This window comes from Phalangium opilio, unplaced genomic scaffold, assembly GCF_054372755.1.
Source record: "Phalangium opilio isolate 3A_F unplaced genomic scaffold, DU_Popi_V2 ptg000100l_1, whole genome shotgun sequence".
Classification (NCBI taxonomy): Eukaryota; Metazoa; Arthropoda; class Arachnida; order Opiliones; family Phalangiidae; genus Phalangium; species Phalangium opilio.
This window is the reverse complement of record NW_028324203.1, coordinates 2,138,009-2,156,209: the sequence shown is the minus strand read 5'-3', so window position 1 is coordinate 2,156,209 and position 18,201 is coordinate 2,138,009. Positions and strand designations below refer to the sequence as shown.

Genomic DNA, 18,201 nt, shown 5'->3' with positions numbered 1-18,201 from the left:
GACCTCCCCTCTTCCTCTTTTTCCCAATACATGAAATATATGATTCCAGTGTATGAGTCATCTGAGCCGTCGCACCACACTCAGCCCATATTACCATATAGGTCGAAACCTTTTCACATTAGTAAACGGTTCATGACTTTCCAGACCTAACCTTAATAACCTAACACTCTAAAAATACATGTACATAAATGATTATTATTATAGCTTGACACTCGTTTGCGTCGAAGGACCGGTCAGTTAGGCGGTGTACATTTGTTAGTGTTTACACCATTTTGGAAATTACATACAGAGGAACTAAAACACAGGGGCGATGCTGCCATTGGGGTCGCGACAAAGAAATGTAGCATTTCGATATTCGAAGTTAAATGTATAAATTCGCGTCAAACTGTATATGCGTCTACTATTAAATATTTACATTTTACTTTCGAGTTACATCAAAGTTCGTTTGCTCTTTGTAGACACTTAGTATAATATTTCAAATATTCAATGTTGATCTCTCAACACGTACTCCCTTCAAAATAATTAATTTCATGATAAAATGTTTGTATTTATAACGCGCCAACGTCCTTAATTGCAAGTCTTTTTCGTTGGTTTTTATTGGGATATTTTGTTTGCTCACCATGCAAAACCTACAGATTCTTCCAAAATTAAAACATGTATTAAATCCTGCTAGTTTATGAAGACCAAGGTTATCTCCCGAAAATATTGCAACAGTAGCTGCGAGTGTGATTCCTTTTGTTTCAATTGTAATCCCGTTAGTTGCCATATAATTTAAATCGAAAATTAGTGGCTCGAGTACTTCATTCCACCCAAATCTGTCAATGTCAACTGACTTTGCCAAAAACACAAGATTTATGTCGCTTAATTTTGACCTGTATTTTCCTTGCATATTAAGAATGGAGAAATACCACCCAAGTATTTTGTGCTTTCCCCGCTTTGACCCAAGAGGGTTGCAAGCCTCAAATTCATCGAGAAGAATTTGTAGTTGAAGAGTTTTCAGAGAATAAGCTTCATTCAAGTGGCAAACCACTTCGAATGATAGTGAATGTAATAAAGCGTTATTTTAGAAAAGTATAGTCTTCGTTGAAGAAAATACGGTCAATAGTAAAGACTTAGAAAAGGACAAAGCTCTAATATCTTGGTATGTCAAACTAAAACAACGTCTGTCAAATACGTGAATCTTTTTGCTTATTATTAAGCTAAGTTAGTGATAGTTTTCTTAAAATTCATGCACTTCTGCTCGTACATAACTTAGTGAGCTAATATTTTGCGAGAGTAGTCTAGCTAATCTAGCTTTACAATTATTTTGAGTTGAATGCATTTAAAAATATTATTTTTGATTTATAATATAGGGTAGCTGAGAATTTACCTCAGGATGTGGAACATATGTCTAGAACAACATTTGCACTTGTCTACACTTTACCTGATATACCTGAAATATATAGAAACGCTGAGCGTTATAAGCACTTGTCGCTGGTGGAAACTAAGTTATGAATAGGGAACTATTAAGCACATTATTTAGCGACTGTATAAAACGTTATGGCTTGTAAGTATTCCACAATAACTGATTTAAAAAAAAATTGCTTCTGGCATAAATCATGAATGGAAATTCTAGGTATCCTTACCACATGCACGTTGCTAAAAAACTGGTGATGCAGTTTCCTCATCTTAAACAACAGCTTGGTGAAGGACATTTAAGATAAATTATTTTCTATAATATACGTTAGTTTCGGTTTTTGATTAAAAAGTCATTCTCTGAGTTCATTACCAATTTAAAGGAAGTAGATGACTCACCGGCTTTGTCAAAGGCGGTTCACGTTTCTTCTGGGTCTTTCCTCGATTTACTCTCTAGTCTTTACCATAATAATTGTTTGGACTCATGTTATTTAAAACCTCTAAATATTTGCAGGAAATATGGTATCAACAACTCAGATCGAAATTTAAAAACTTCAGAATGAACATAGACCAAATTTCAATTGTGGCAAAGCATAAAAAGAAATTTGGAAAAGTTTGTTGCAAGAAATCTACCACAGAGTCTGATAATAATGGCAACGCTTCTGTATTAAGATTAGAGGTATTAAATTTAAATATTTCGCAACTGTTGCAATACATAAAAATATTAATTTCATAATTTTGGGCATTAAACGTTATATCATTTATCCAGAGTTCGAATATGGATTTTGAAGAAGATGAAGAAAGTATTGCTGCTTTTAAACTTACTATGTCAACAGAGATGTTAAAAGAAGATATTGACTGGGTACTCGTTGATTCTAAAATGGACAAGACATTTAGGGACCGAGCCGCTATGATTAAAGAAGAAACATTAGATCATGTTCTTAATATTTATCCTGCTCTATTTCATGAACGACAGGTAAAAATGTATTTAAATACCATTTCATTAACTAACTATTTATGCAATTTAGCTCATTTTGGAGTTCGGAAGAATTACAAAAAAAAAACATGAAAAAGAAACTCGAAGATTCGCTAACTTTATATGCTGCTCAAATTTGGAGTTTTGCTAAAAAAGACTCAACCGTATTAAAAGCAGAAATAATGACTGAAGTAAAAAAGCTTAAAGAATCTGAATCAATGCGAAGTATGCATTAAGATTTTAATTTCCTATCGCTAAAATGCACCTTATATATATGGAAAATATTTTTAATGTATAAAATTAATGCTTATAATTTCATTTAAGGTTTCAAGGATAACACGACGATCCTATTAATCCCCAGCGTATTTAAGGAAAATTATCACAGATGTTTTTGCAAAAAGCAAGACCTTGAAAGGATTCAAACAGGACCCGTTATTTTATATTCAGGGCAAAATATGCTGCAAAGTGATGAATATGAAATTTATGTGGATGGATTGAGGCTTTGTGAAGCAGACACTTTATTCAACGCAGTTTGCTGTTCATTTGCATGTTTTTGGATTTTTAACATTGAGTATACCGGAACCCTTTTCAAAACATTGTCGTTCATAGAATCCTGTTTACTTGATCTGACTTACACTAAATATGGCCATTTAGCAAGAAAGTTTGAAAAAAAAATGCAAGGGAGAATGTTCAACCTAATTTTGGTTAAAAAAATTTAACAATAAAGAAAATCAGATTATAGTTCTCTTGACAATTTTTTTTCTGCCTTTTAGCGCCACACTTTCAGGCTTTTTTGTTGTACGATTTGAAAATCTATGGAACTTGTAGAGTTTTTAATGTTGTTATTTTTAAGGCAAATAATAAGCATACAAAACCTGCTTTGTAATTAGATATAGCCAGTTTAAAGTTTAATGTCATTATTATTTGGAAAAATATGAATCATAAGTCTGATTTTTAAACCTGCGTGAATATTTGTAAGGGACGTTATGGGTTAGTTTTAATAACTAATTATAATTTTGGGTTTATACTAAGGCCATTTTGCGTTTTTAATCTAAAAACGTACTCTTCAGGGATTATATTCAGTCCCATGTAAAAAACTTATTGGGTTTGTTTGCAGGGCACTTTGAAACCCTTTGTGGTATTTGAAGAAACCGTTCATAGTCTGAAAAAATATAACATCCTACCCTTTTAAATCCGGTACTAGTTGATGTTTAAACCCAAAATGGTTGACATTTGAACCATTTAGATTCCATTTCTCACATATTTAGGGTTTAAAAAATTACAATAATACCCTTAACAGTTTCATTTCGAACCATGTAGGGTTTATTTGTATGACACTTTGAAACCATTTATGGTATTTTTAGAAACCGTTTATAGTCTCAGTAAAATATAACATCCTACCCTTTACGGTTTTGTTTTAAACCACAAACGGTTTGGTTTTCTGACAAAACTGAACTAACCTTTAAGGGTTTAAGAGAAGTCCATTATTTTTAACAGTGTGGACATATTTTTTTGATTAGGAATTGTGAGTGAAATATCTTTTCTACCATATTCCCAAGGGTCATAAATTGTAGCTAAAGAGTGGTACTTTCGTTTGAAATCAGGTGAGTGAGCGTACCTTTCCTCAGTCGTTCTCGAAACCTTATTTGCTGAGGCCATGGCAGTGTCATTCCCTAAAATTTCCATTAATTTAATATGCTTAATTTGGGTACTCTGCTAATTATTGTCGTATCTTCTCGGGATGTTTTCCTACTATTTCGGGATGATTTTTAATGGATTCGCGATGATTTTTAATGGATTCGCGATGAATCATTGATATTTTAGGCCTCGTTTTCTCCGAATTGAAGCCCCCAAAACAAATTTAAGCCTATTTTTAAAAAAGTGTAGCGAATTAGACGTGTTCCGAATTAGACGTCACCACCCTAGTTTTTGAATTAAAAAAGTAGCAGTTTTTGAATTAAAAAAGTAGTAGTTTTTGAATTAAAAAAGTAGTAGTTTTTGTATTAAAAAAGTAGTAGTTTTTCTATTAAAAAATAGTAGTTTTTCTATTAAAAAATAGTAATATTTGTATTAAAAAATAGTAGTTTTTCTATTAAAAAAGTAGTTTTTGAACAAAATAAAAGAAAGAAATTAAATGTACTCTTAAATATAAAATTTTGTCTCTTGATTTTAAAATGGTCCGACATAACTGGGGAACGGCGAAACTTATTATAGAAAAATTTATGTATAGTCAAGGTTGCGTACACAAATACTGAAAGTCACCTCGTTAATACAGGGTTTTAAACTTCATCTAGGTAGGTCATTAAAATATACCACGTTTTAAGTTATGGTCGAGAAGGTAAATAACATCTTAAGACAGGAAATTAGTGACTAATTTTCATAAAATGACTTTTACTGACAAATTTTAAAAGTGACTCGATATCAGGCCTGCGATGTTTAAAAACGTTTTTTACTAAAGTGTAAATAAATGGTATCATGCTCGCAGTGTGATTTTGCTATGACGCCTATATCTATTTTTTCCTTATCGATGCCCTCCAGCGGACCAAACACAGCATATGTGTATTATACAAAAATGTCTTGGTTTCAACCAAGGCCGAAAAAACAAACGATATGAGTGAGGTTTATCAATTGACTGAAGTTTCAGATATAGATATTGCAATTTTTCTTTAATTATTATTATTAATTTAATCATTAATCACAATTTATTTCTATTAACTGATTTTACTGTTAATCGACTAAATTTATTAAAAAAATTGCATATGTACGCTTTTTCAAGAACAATTCCATTTTCCGAAAACATTTTATCATGAAATTAATTATTTTGAGGGATAAATAATGAATATTTGAAATATTCTGCTGAATTCCTAAAAACAGCAAACAATCTTTGACATAATTCGAAATGAAAATGTAAATTTTTTTATAGCGGATGGAAAATGCGCGAATTTATGCATTTGACCTTGGATATCGAAATACTACGTATCCATTTTAGCCACTATCAAGGAATTTCCGCCACCGTACAAGAGTTTCTTGGTCATAGCTCATCGTAAATTTGAAACTTCGCCATTTCTTGCTACTTCGTAGGCGCTTCTTGTTCACCGGTTATGGATCACGAGTAATAATTTTTGCACTGCAAAGGGTAGCGTTTTAAAATAACCTGAATTCACTTTCAAATGTAACGCCGTGTACACCGATCACACTTAGTGACCGGTGCTAGAGGGTGTCAAGTCAAAATCATCTTCCTTCATGTAAACGAACATGTTTTATAGTCTACTTTTGGTCATACCTTATTAAGGTTGGCAGGCAGTCCAGAGAGTCACGTACCGTTTACAATGTGGAAAGATTTGGATCTGACCGCGTGTTTTGCGACGGCTCTGGTGACCCATACACTGCAAGCACTGATGATTGCAAAATTTTATATACCAAGAAAATTATGGAAGGGGCGAGCTTTAGTGTGCCCTCCTTCGCATAACTCGTTTAGAATGGAGTGGTTTATGTATTAATTCTGAAGGAAAAGAAAAAATCATTGGTTCTGAGAAATTTTTATTTTTATAGAATCTTTACTCTAATCTTGGTTATGCCTATATAATATTTTTCCAGTCCATGAAAGAAGAGCTACTTACTATAAGAAACCACATGGGACAAACGATGTTCCTACGTCATAAGTAAACGACATTATTTTATTAATTAGTCCGTGCAAAATAAATTACTCTTTATCATATTTTATCGAATATCAGTCTTCTCAGCAAATTGTAACCGTTGAAAATCTACTAGTGGTGCAAACATGAAGATTAATTGTCATTCACTAACATTTAAAACTATGTCCGTCAATGTGCTTACACGTTAGTGAACACCGATACGAAATCCCTTCAAAATAATTAATTTCATGACAAAATGTTTTCGGAAAATGGAATTGTTCTTGAAAAAGCGTAGATATGCAATTTTTTGAATAAATTTAGAGGAAATAAATCGATTAACAGTAAAATTAGTTGATAGAAATAAATTGTGATTAAGGATTAAGTTAATAATAATAATAGTTAAAGAAAAATTCCAGTATCTGAACTTCAGTCAATTGATAAACCTCACTAATATCTTTTGTTTTTTCGGCCTTGGTTCAAACCAAGACATTTTTGTATAATATCTGTCATTTTATCTAATATCAGTCTTAAGGCGGTAGTCAACTCTTAACAGGCTGACATTTTTGGTGTCGTTTTTGCTACTTGCCGAACTTTATCTATTTTACCCTAAACTTTTGGATTTCATGCACTTAAATTAAAATTTAAATTAATTTAAGCGTGAAATAGAAACATATTTGCTCTACGAACGGCTTGGGTAGTTTTAATCTTATTTAAATAGTTTATTTAAAAGTTATTTCAGTTTTTATAAAGAAAAATGTATATTTTTGGTTTAATTTCACGTTAATTATACTTAACTAATTTGAAATTAACGTAGGATTGTGTTTCGGCAGTGTCTATTTAGGTTGTAAAATGAGTTTCAATAAATAATTAACCATAATTGAATTTTTGTGGAGTTTTTGATTCTTATTTTGCACTAAACTTTAGAATTTCGCGCCTATTAATGTACTTTAAAGATAATTTAAGTGTGAAACAGAAAACATGGGGCTTTATCAACGGCTTGGGTAGTTTAAATTTTATTTAAATAGTTTATTTAAAAAGTTATTTCAGTTTTTATCCCAAAAAATCTATAGTTTTGGTTTAATTTCACTTTAATTATTCTTAATTAAGTTTTAATTAAAGCGGATTTTTTTTCGGCAGTGTTCATTTACACTCACAATTCGGAACATCTCCGCGGTGGTCAGCTCGCGGTTGAACAAGCACTCGCGCTAATGCGCGTGCCGGACGCGTTTCTGCACGACGCGCTTGCAAACTCCCTTGCATGTTTTTTTCTCTCCCTTGGCCGATAGGATGCTGTACATTTTGGGTCTCAGCCCACAGAACTCCTCGATTGGGGTGCCGTCCAATTCGTCTTTAAATTTCCCCAGTCTTTTCTTGTTCGCGTCACTATGAAGAGGGTGATCTCGCGGGTATCCCGAAAAGTCATACATATCCGCTTTAGCGGCGAAGTCCTCGTATAAATCCCCGTCTCAACGTGATAGGTGAGACTGTCTATAATTTTACAAAGGGTTAGTACACGTAAGCCTTGCATATCGACCTAAAACATACCGGTATCGGTATAGAGGAGCTTCGCCCTATCACCATACTCCTTTCTAATTACATCATAGTGAAATTGATACATCAGGAGTTTTGAGAGATCCAAGATTGCAAACCCCGTGTATATAGGTCGATTTAGGACTAGCTTCTTCTTGGCAGAATGAATTCCAACTAGTTCGTTGTGGAAAATTGTAAGCCGTTCGAAGGCCGGCTTTTTTGACGGCCTTTTCGGGAGTGGTCACGAGCTTGAAATCCTGGCACTTGCGAAGGTTCACCATGGTTTTTCCTTGGGGAGAGAAAATCATAATTAATTCCACTTTTTTTATTTGATTAGTCTAATTTATAATTACACACCAAACACCGCATTGTTCCTTAATTTAAAGAGATCCTTCTCAAAATCATCAGTTGCCTTCGTCCTCTTCTCAGTGTTAAATACTATATACCCCTTTAACCATGCTCCTTGTTCAAACTTCAAAACTCTGCGGATTTTGCTGATTTTCAGCCCCATTGACACGTAATATATTAGATTGAGATAATGAACTATGTATCGTTCCTTGTTGAAGAGGTTGGAGACTAATTTGGGTAAGGATTCCTTGATTTTGATGTTCAACAAAGTCATCTGGTTCTTGGAGTTTTTCCGAGAGCATCTGGGGTTTTATTAGCATGGATTCTGGAGCCAGCGGGTAGCAGCTATGTTCACGATGTAGTGTTTCAGGGTACTCCATATCCACTTCGATGATATAACCCACCGACGAGTCGTCAAGACAACTAAGAATCTCTCGCTCGGAATTAGGGCTGGGTTCCTCCCACCGGAAATTTCTCATGGGCATAGCGTCACGCATGACCGTCCCATAAAGGTTGTTGCAATCTATTGTAATTGATTGTTAGTATTTCAAAATGAGTTCAGGATAACTTGTATATCCTACCCAGATAACAGATGTAACTTTCCGGTTTTGATGCGTCGTAATTATCTAGATATCTGTTGTTCGCCGCCTGTTCCTCTATAGCGGGATCTTGTTGTTCTGTCTCCCAGTTGTCCATAAATTCGCTTAACCCGACGTCAGCTTGCGAGAGCATAACGTCATCATCATCTACGTCCTCCCTACCTCCCCCATCTTGATTATGTCTATCCTCCCACATCTTTATAAACTCATCAAGCCCTTCGATATCTTGGGTAGATAACGGGTCATCAGACCTTGATGCATTTTCTACATAAATACACATATATAAGGATTTAATTCCTATACCGATTATAATTTCAATGTCTTATACTAATAAGCCCCTGGTGGGTACCTACACCCAATGCATCAATGTGCGGGGAGTGAGAACCTTTACAGGGTATGACTAATTATATTTTAACTAAATATTTACCATATTCCACTTTTCTTTTCTTTCCTCCGTTTGTCGGAATCGGTGCCGCTTTTCTCTTTACGGGAGAATTGGGAGGGGTGACGCGGTGTGATGGCCCGGGTTGTGGAGACCCTGGACGCGTATTATTTTCCACGACTTTATTTACGGCGGCTCCAACGTGGTTCATTAACTTTTGATGACGTGCTAAACTATCTTCCCGCGAAACTTTCTTATCACAAACTGGACACGCAAAAGAAATATTACCATGCTTGGTAGTCATATGACGTTGGAGATTCTGTTGATTTCTGAAGCCAGCGGCGCAAGTAGTACAGGTGAACATCTTGAAATCGAATGTGAACATAGCACCCATTTCCCTTCCCTTTTATACAATTATTAGGGCTTACGTATATATTGTTTCACACTTTCCCAAACTTTCCATTGGATAAAAATATTGTCAGCCTTAAACAGTCTTTTTACTTGGATTTTCCGGGGTTTCCCATCAACGTACAGAAATCCAATTGCACCTGGTTTAAGATGGTGTAATATGGAAGACCCAAAAAGAACCTTCTAGAAACAATGGAATGTTCTGGAATCGGAAAGAATATTCTAGATGGTCCGAGATGACCGACACTTCATTGTACATCCGAATTCGGCTTATATTGTAGGTAGTGTAAAGTCAACATGATGCTTTGATGTGAAGACTCCCTCGAGTCTAAGAAATTTACTCCTCTGATAAAAACCCAAACTGTATCTTTAACTATGATAAAAACCCAAACTGTATCTTTAACTATAGTAGCAGGTACAATCGTACACGAGGGGTTTGTCACCCAATTTCCGAATGTATATATATGTTATAGGGTTTGACCGCCCAGGATAGAGACTGGACATCACTTCGGTCTAAACATCAAGTTGACATGTTTGGTTAGGATGCACGTGTTTTCGCCTTCTAGATGGTTCGAAACGAGGGGTCGGATACATCTTACTCTATGTACCATGTCCTTTAAGTTATCAATATATTTTGAACTTGTAACCGACCACCCAGTAATCGGGCTTCATTTCTTCGCGCTTTTTGGGTTTTTTTGGGGAATCCCGATTGAAACCAGTGTATGGTTTTTAATCCTACAATTCATACTAACTGTTTTAAGTTCTATTGTGATTTGGAGAAAATACGTGGAAGGGTTAGAGGTTTTCATACTACATGTTGGACCCAGGTACATGGGCCATTTTCAATATTCTACTCACAACGATTTTTTCTGTCCTAGTGGCAAGTTGAGCCCCATTTTTTTTTCTTAAAAAAAATTCGAAATTAAATTAAAAATGGTTCTGGGTCGCGTCCCTATGGGTGACATGTCTTGGATATACGCACCAGATAATCATCCCATACAAATTGAAATGGAAGATGGGATGATTTTAGATAATGAGGAGGAAGTTTTTAACATCACTTTTGAAAATGTTGAGGATGAGGATGATGGAAGTGTGGATTCCCTCGTCACATTTCCAATTCTCCATCCGGGGGATATGTAAGTGAATTTTTCTATTATTGTTGTTTAGTATCAATAACTAAGTCAGCTTCTATATAATTAGCGCCGATCTCGGTGATTTTGAGGGATTTAACGAAGAAGTGGTATTAAATATAAACTGCGATGGTTACCGGTAAATACACCCATATTTATACACCCCACCACAAGTAGTGCTAATTATTTTCGTTTAGCATCATGGATACGGTCCGAATCCTACTCCTACCGAGTATGGCCACCCCATCGGTCCGGGCTCTCTTGGAGAACTTAGAGGATTTAAATGCGGGATATATACGCCCAAAGTGTGTGTTGAAAATATAGCTAGGTTTTAGATTATTTATTAATATATTTTGGGATCCCCCCCTTATCCCGACTAGGGATGCCAATGGGGTTTACCCCACCCCAGATGCTGGACTCCCAGCACCAAACTGGGTTGGATATGGGTATGATACATTAAAAATACTGAATTTTATTTACATTAATTACTATACACATATATCCACTAAGAAAATTTTACCTCTTATTTATTGTTAACAGTGTCCAAAACGCCATATTCACGCAGATTGTCAGAATGCGGGATAACCGCAACCGTTTAGGAGGGCTAACCCCGGAAGAGTTAGAAAACGCTAACCAGCTCGATAGAGCGTTGGTACAGCACATCGGTGTTGCGATTAACCGCAGTGTGCGCGAAAATTTTGATTTAGCCCATCAAATTTAAAAGTAAATTTATTTATTAATTATTAATTAAAAGTTACAATTTCGATATCATTTTTATTCGTCTCCTAAATTTTTATTTACAATTTCCTCGTGATTATAAATAATATACATTTAGATAGTGCACATAAATACTTCTTATTATTACGGATAGTTTTATGATTTAGCATGCATGTAATCATGGGTCCATCATCATCGATTTCGTTAGCTTTTGGGCATCCAACTCAATTCAAGTCTATAACTTCTCGATTAATAATGTTCAACAAAAATAAACACTTTTCCACCCCTTTACAAAATATGCGGTCGTAGCCTTGAACTGCAGATCGGAGGCACTCCCCGAGTTTTTCGTAGGGGGTTACTCCATAATCCCATTCCAGGCCGTGCAGGTTGTTTAGAAGCCACCTGTTCTGACGCACAGTGTCGTATGTAAGTTCTTTTTCGGCGTATGGGGGCGCGAAAGCCCATGAACCAACCCTCGGTGTTTTCTCTACGGTTGTAACGGCCACCTCCTTGTCTATTTGTTCCCGATCAACTCCAACAATTCGCCCGGTAAGAAAATCAAAGTCAACGACCACGGATTTCTTAAGCCTTCCCCAGTAGCACTGCCGACGTAGGGCCTACATGGTCGGCTTTGTGTGTTACCGACGAGTTGGTAAAAAGTCACTAATAAGTCGGGAGAGTAATGGTTTGAAAGTCGAAATGTCCGCCTGGAGGGACGACGGCCCGCCGGTTTTCCTACTGTTTTGAGGCTACTATAAAACGACTGTTGGCCGACTATATCTCGGCGTCATTATGCCTACCTAAAGCCGCGCACAATCCGACGATTGCACGGCTTTTTAGTATAGGAACGGTAAATCGTCAGTAAAGGGCTGGTAGAGTAAGGGTTTGAGAGTCGAAATGTCCACCCGGCGGGACGACGGCCCGCCGGTTTTCCGACTGTTATGAGGCGACTATAAAACGACTGTTGGCCGACAATATGTCGGCGTCATTATGCCTACCAAAAGCCGCGCTCAATCCGACGATTTCGCGGCTTTTTATTATAGGAACGGTAAATCGTCGGGAAAAGGGCTGGTAGAGTAAGGGTTTGAGAGTCGAAATGTCCGCCCGGTGGGACGACGGCCCACTGGTTTACACGACACGAATGAAATACGACTCTCATCCAACACGTTTGAGAGTCGACTTAACCGCCTGTCAGCAAGAGGTCCGACGGTTTTGCGACGATCAAGCCTTAACTCGAGGCTTCATTCGCTTATAGTAAAGGATACTGATACCTAGTATTGAAATTTCTTTATTACATTTTCAATGGAAATATTAGCTGCCTTGCTAATTCGTTTTAACAAAAAGTAAAATTTTTCAGGGCGAGTATAATATTTACATCAATTAAAGCATTTATTATTATTCATTGTTAATATCTTCGATGTGGCCAGTTGCTATCTATTAAATTACAAAAATCTTAATGAAAAATATACACTTACAGATTTTTTTAAGAAAATAGAAAAACATACAATTCTAAAGGGTATTACTTGACACATTTTTCTCTTAAAATGTTTGAAACCGAATAAAAATTCTGTAACTAAAACAAATTGAGATCTATTTTGGAATTCAGTATTAATTTCACAACCAAAAATCTTTAAAATACTTAATATATAAGGTTTTTGAACTCCAAGCGCCCCAAAACACTTGTTTCTTTCATATAAAAACAAAGAAACTGAAGGTATTCGAAAACGTTTAAGTTTTGGTTTCACTTTGTAGGGGTGTGGTTCCCAGCAGATGAGAAGCTAGGTAAAAAGCAAAGGCTTATGCATTAAACTGAATCTAAGAGGTAGATAAATTGATAATTCAATAACAAAATTCAAACCTCACGTGACAAACGAAGACGTTTCTAGTTTATATAGTGTGACAAAGAACCTTAGCGATGAAATTAAAAGTTAGCAAGCCTAGAACTAATCATTTTCAACCACAAAAATCTCGCTTAAACATTCTAAGGACCCAGCCGCGTCAGAGATACTGGAAAGGCTGACTTGCTTTCGCACTAGCAGCGCCCTCTTCGATTATGACGTGCATGGCGTTACCTTAGTTACGCCAATAGAACAGAGGCGTGTCACCGGACCCGAGAAATTACAGTAGGGAAAATTCAAACTAGAAAATTAGATGTGTTTTCTTGCTTTGCAGTTTTTTGTAACGTTATGTTTCCAGTGTTGCCAAAAATATAGTATTATCAACTTCTGCTTGTGGGTCGAAATATAGTATAAGTTAAATATATAACAAAAAAATTTTGGAGGCATATGCGGAATAGTAAAAGTCAAAAAAACCGTCCCACGGAAAAAGAAGGCCCACCAACAACTTCGTTTTTCATTTTACTCTTTTTAAACATGACAATACCGACTAGAGGGAAGGAGTTGGTAATCAATTGGCAAAAAATGTGTTGGAAATTTCTAGACGGTAGGCAAGCCTACTTTAAACCATCTCAGTTCCAACTGTCGGATAAATGTCGGTAACTAAACGGCCTAAGAATAACTTTGCTTTTAAATTTACTCTTCTTAAACGTCACCATACCGACTAGCGCGAGAGAGTCGGTAATCAATTGGCAAAAAACATGTTGGAATTTTCTAGACGTTAGGCAAGCCTACTTTAAACCATTTCAATTCCAACTGTCAGATAGATGTCGGCATTGCCAACTAAAAGAAGTAGTCGGCTTCATGAGTCGGAAAAGTGTCGGAATAAGCATGGTACAGCCGACTGGACCGTAAACCGACTATTCGACCTTTAACCGACTGTTATGCGGAAGGCTTGTGCTACTGGGGTTGGTTAGGGTAAAAAAAATCTCCCATTAACACTGATATTTACGGTTCAAACTATAACTTTAAAAATAACAAGTACACAAAAACTATACTTACATTGTACTTGGTGGCTGTTCCTTCCTTCCTCGTCGAGCTTGAGTGAGATTGTGATGGTTGATTAACTTGGGGTCTCGGCTTTTTATACTATTTAATAAGATCATCATCCTAGCTTTGACTGTACATTATTGGTGTTTACGCCGTGGGTTTTTTTCGGTAAGATTATTCTCGAACAATCTACAACTTTGACTGTACATTTTACGTCATGGCCTTAAAAAACGTTAACTTGGGTTTTACGGGGCGAATTTTAATTTTTCTAGAATGATCTGGAATAATCGGTAGAGCTTTGTTTTTACGGGGATTCTTTATTTTCCCCCAACGTCATCTGGAGTTCCATACCCCCTTAACCATTTAATTAATACGGGAGAAATTAATGGTTCAAATTTTAATCTAATTAACATATTAAAATACTGTTTATTTCTTATATCATAATTCACCCTATCTTCATACTCCAATGTATGTACTTCTACATCCGAGAATCGAACACGCTTCATTGACCTGTCAATCAAAAACACCCTTTTCAGGTGCGAGAGCGGGGTGCGTCAATCAAAAACGCCCTCTTGCAGGTCTGAGAGAGGGGTGCGACAATCAAAAGGCTCACGTACAAATTCTCATCCACCATCTTGCAATCCTCAATCCTCATTCCACACCCTGCCTTCCACTGTACACCAATCCACATCCACAATCCACACCCTGCCTTCCACTGTACAACAATCCACATCCACAATCCACACCCTGCCTTCCACTGTACAACAATCCACATCCACAATCCACACCCTGCCTTCCACTGTACTACAATCCACATCCACAATCCACACCCTGCCTTCCTCTGTACTACAATCCACACAATCCTCAATCCACACCCTGCCTTCCACTGTACCTGTTCTGGGAACGGCATATATGTACTACTCCTAGTTCGTTCCTTTAATTCAAAATATTCATATTCAACAAATTTTTGAACAGTTACGTAGTCTAAAAACATTTTTGTTTCTGGTGACTCGGTAAATTTAGGAGAAGAGCCAGAAGCCGTGAAATTTGATGAACAGCTTGATTTACTTGGTGGTTCGTCAGTTGCTTGAACACCAGACTTTTTAAGCTTGTGCTGGTGAAACGAAACTGTCTTGCTTTTTACCAAGCACTGTTATATACCTAAGTATATAAGTTTCATGTAGTAATTTAAATATCTCGTAAACATATTCTTAGTTTTAAGAGTCATCGCGAGTTTACGAAAATATTAGTATTTCCAATACGAAAATATTAGTATTTCCAATATTCTAAGTAATTAAGTAGTATTTACTATTAACTTTGTATTGCCTAAATGAAACGCACTATCAATAGATAATGCTAATTTTTTAAAATTTTGAAAAGAGACTGGTTTCATTCGCTGAAAGTAGAATTTGTTCACTTTTAGTCCTACGAGAGACCTTCTCTTTTGTTTCACTTAGTACTTTAGTTAGTTGAGTATGTGTCTAATATTGCTTTAACTATTTACATGCCATTAATAGTTACTTTAGCCTACGGTGTTTTTATACTTTCTCCTATATAAATAAACCCGGTTTCATCCGCGAACGACAATATGAAATATAGTAGGTTAATATCAGTAAGAAGCGATAAGCTTCGAAAGCTCAATCGAGCTTCCACTCGACGCTCAATAAGCAACTTTTGAAAAGTTCGACAAGTTTTCGAGCCTCGGGAAAAACCTCGAGAACAAGGCTTAAGATTTTCTAACTTGAATCTCTGGGAGGTGAGATTTTAGATTACGTTAAAGGTCACAATTTACCATCAAATACAATCTGCTAAATGTTGAGTCGCATCAGTTGCGCGCGAAATAGTATATTATTCTGGTCTTTTATTGATTAGATTTGTATCCTTTTTGTAAGCCCACATTTGGTTGGCTCTTTAAGTTGTTTCATGTTTTACTTCCACTTTTGTGCGAAGAAAAAAAATGAAAAATCATTCTCGAAGTTTTAGTTTTATTATCAGATTTATCAATGAGATTGTCAGTGCATCTAAGTACTTTCGATAAGTGATAGTAGGATTCAAGTGTAACCCAAGTAGCAATTCACCATGTAAGTTACGTGATTTTGAATGTTCTTAGTGTATATAACGTGTTTGGGTTTTTCATAAGCGTAAAACACGTGGAGTATAGGTTGAATATAACACGTTAATAGAGCTGATGATTTAGGGCGTGAAAAACACGTGGAGTATAGCTAGATAATATCACGTTAATTATGGTGTTGATTTAGGGAATGTAAAACACGTGGGGAAGAGGTTCAAACTATCACGTTAATTGTGGAGTATATTTAGACGTGTAAAACACGTGGAGTTTTGGTTGAACACATCACGTTAATATGGTGGGGAATTGAAGCGTTTAATACACGTGGAGCATTGGTGGAAAATATCACACTAAGTTTGGTGGTGATTTAGGCCGTGTAATACACTTGAACATAAAGTTGAATTTAAAAGTTAATCAATATGCCTAAATCACGTGACAATGAGGTTAAAAAGAACAAGATATTTGTACGTGCGATTGAAGTTGATTCTAACAAAGCAGTTGAAATATATACTATTTCTAATATATGAAATTATTTGTTAATTTATAGTATCACAATGTATTTAACTTTAAACTTCTGGTAAATCAAATTTCCACACGTACAATTGTATTAATATAATTTTTAGAAAGGCAAGCACAGGTGATATGTATGAGTACAAATAAATAAGTGACTTATTTATTTATTTTATTTTATTTATTTGTTGTTTGGTACATAAAGTCATGGGTTGACTTTTGAAGACCGCCTTGTAATACAAATGGTTAATTATCACAGGTATTGCATATAAAAGTAAGAAATATATACATTTGGTTATAGTTATCACAGTAAATGGTATATAAAGTAATAATACGAAAAAAAGAAAAAAAATTAAAAAAAATAAAACATACAGCCTTGAAACAATTATTGGCTAAATAACAGTAACTTTTAATAGTTGGTAGGAACTAATAGTAATTTGTGTTGGTATTTCGGGTGTATGTAATATAAGGGCCTTTCGAAAACAAGACTTATCTTTAAGGGATACTAAATCTGCTGGGAGATCATTCCATAGGTTTATAATGCTGCGTGTAAAATGGTTTTGACGGACGGTTGTTGTAGCACGTGGTTTAGACAATTTATGAGGATGACCGCGCGTACTAGTATACACTGAAGACGTGATAAATGTATCGAAGTGCAGATCTAGTTTGTTATTAAAAAAGTCATGAAGAAGGCACAAGTCATTTATTTGGTGTCTTTGATGGATGGGGTTGATGGTTAGTTTAGATAATCTGTCGGCGGCTGGTAGGTTTTCTAATAGTGGTGATAATTTGGTAAACCGGTTTTGGGCCTTCTGCAACGATGTCATTACATTTTTTCCAGAACGGGTCCAAATAGATGAGCAGTAGTCAATATGGGGTAATGCTAAAGCATTGTATATAGTACGTAACAGAGTCGGTGAGCGTCGTAGGAAGTTACGCCTAACCAGGCCAGTGATGCTATGTTGTTTTTTTTGCAAATTTTACTAGTGTGGGTAGTAAATTTAAGGTCAGTGTCGATATGCACTCCAAGGTCACGTTCTGATAAAGTGGTAGATAGCGGCCGACCGTACAGGTAGTAGGTGAATTTTGGGTTCGAATGACCCAGGTGAAGGACAGTGCATTTGTCCACATTAAATTTGAGACCGTGGTTTTCAGCCCAATGCTCCACCGAATTGAGGTCAGCTTGTAGTAGGTGTGAGTCTGAGATAGTACGTATTTTAAGGGACAGTTTCGTATCGTCAGCAAAAAGTAACACTTGGGCAGATTGCACTACTTGAGGAAGTGAATTGATAAGAATGTTAAATAATAAGGGTCCGAGAATTGATCCTTGGGGGACACCTTTTGCCACTGTCGCCCAGTCAGACACTATCCCATTAAGGACAACTCGTTGGGTACGGTGGGTAAGATAGTCCTTCATCCAGTTTAAGGCTTGACCAGTTATGCCAGCTAAGTTTAACGCTTCTAAAAGTTTGGCATGAGGTATTGAGTCAAAGGCCTTGGCTAGGTCTAAATAAAGCACATCAACATAGTAACCCTAAACTAACCATTCAGTCCATTTATCAGTGGCTTGGAGAAGGTTAGTGGTGCATGACCTTTTCTTCAGGAAGCCATGTTGGGC

The 18,201-nt window shown here is 36.1% G+C and overlaps 2 protein-coding genes and 2 long non-coding RNA genes across 4 annotated transcripts; 2 read left to right on the top strand and 2 right to left on the bottom strand.

Moving 5' to 3' along the window:
* The first annotated feature begins 1,065 nt into the window (after positions 1 to 1,065).
* On the top strand, positions 1,066 to 1,701 carry LOC149632432 (uncharacterized). Its single transcript, XR_016373904.1, has 3 exons — positions 1,066 to 1,141; positions 1,353 to 1,546; positions 1,616 to 1,701. It is a non-coding gene; the product is annotated as an uncharacterized LOC149632432 (long non-coding RNA).
* Positions 1,702 to 1,943: 242 nt separating this feature from the next.
* LOC149632431 (uncharacterized) lies at positions 1,944 to 2,522 on the top strand. Its single transcript, XM_089851100.1, has 3 exons — positions 1,944 to 2,074; positions 2,165 to 2,371; positions 2,424 to 2,522. Exons 1-3 carry the CDS (start codon positions 1,955 to 1,957, stop codon positions 2,520 to 2,522), a joined length of 426 nt encoding a protein of 141 aa, XP_089707226.1. The 5' UTR covers positions 1,944 to 1,954.
* Positions 2,523 to 12,390: 9,868 nt separating this feature from the next.
* Positions 12,391 to 13,139, bottom strand: LOC149632430 (uncharacterized). The gene is made up of 4 exons (XR_016373856.1): positions 12,984 to 13,139; positions 12,760 to 12,898; positions 12,626 to 12,693; positions 12,391 to 12,554 (listed from the first exon to the last, which is right to left on the bottom strand). It is a non-coding gene; the product is annotated as an uncharacterized LOC149632430 (long non-coding RNA).
* Positions 13,140 to 16,975: 3,836 nt separating this feature from the next.
* On the bottom strand, positions 16,976 to 18,000 carry LOC149632429 (uncharacterized). The gene is made up of 2 exons (XM_089851099.1): positions 17,568 to 18,000; positions 16,976 to 17,466 (listed from the first exon to the last, which is right to left on the bottom strand). The coding sequence occupies exons 1-2, from the start codon at positions 17,998 to 18,000 to the stop codon at positions 16,976 to 16,978; spliced, it is 924 nt and encodes a 307-aa protein (XP_089707225.1).
* Between the last annotated feature and the right edge of the window lie 201 nt (positions 18,001 to 18,201).

Bases quoted from the DNA above. Each gene is read 5' to 3' on its own strand.
- LOC149632429 (XM_089851099.1), bottom strand. From the start codon at position 18,000: ATGAAGGACTATCTTACCCACCGTACCCAACGAGTTGTCCTTAATGGG. The intron at 17,467-17,567 runs GTAAAATTTGCA...ACAATGCTTTAG, and splicing joins TAAATTTACTACCCACACTA to CATTACCCCATATTGACTAC.
- LOC149632431 (XM_089851100.1), top strand. From the start codon at position 1,955: ATGAACATAGACCAAATTTCAATTGTGGCAAAGCATAAAAAGAAATTT. The intron at 2,075-2,164 runs GTATTAAATTTA...TCATTTATCCAG, and splicing joins CTTCTGTATTAAGATTAGAG to AGTTCGAATATGGATTTTGA. The intron at 2,372-2,423 runs GTAAAAATGTAT...TATGCAATTTAG, and splicing joins CTCTATTTCATGAACGACAG to CTCATTTTGGAGTTCGGAAG.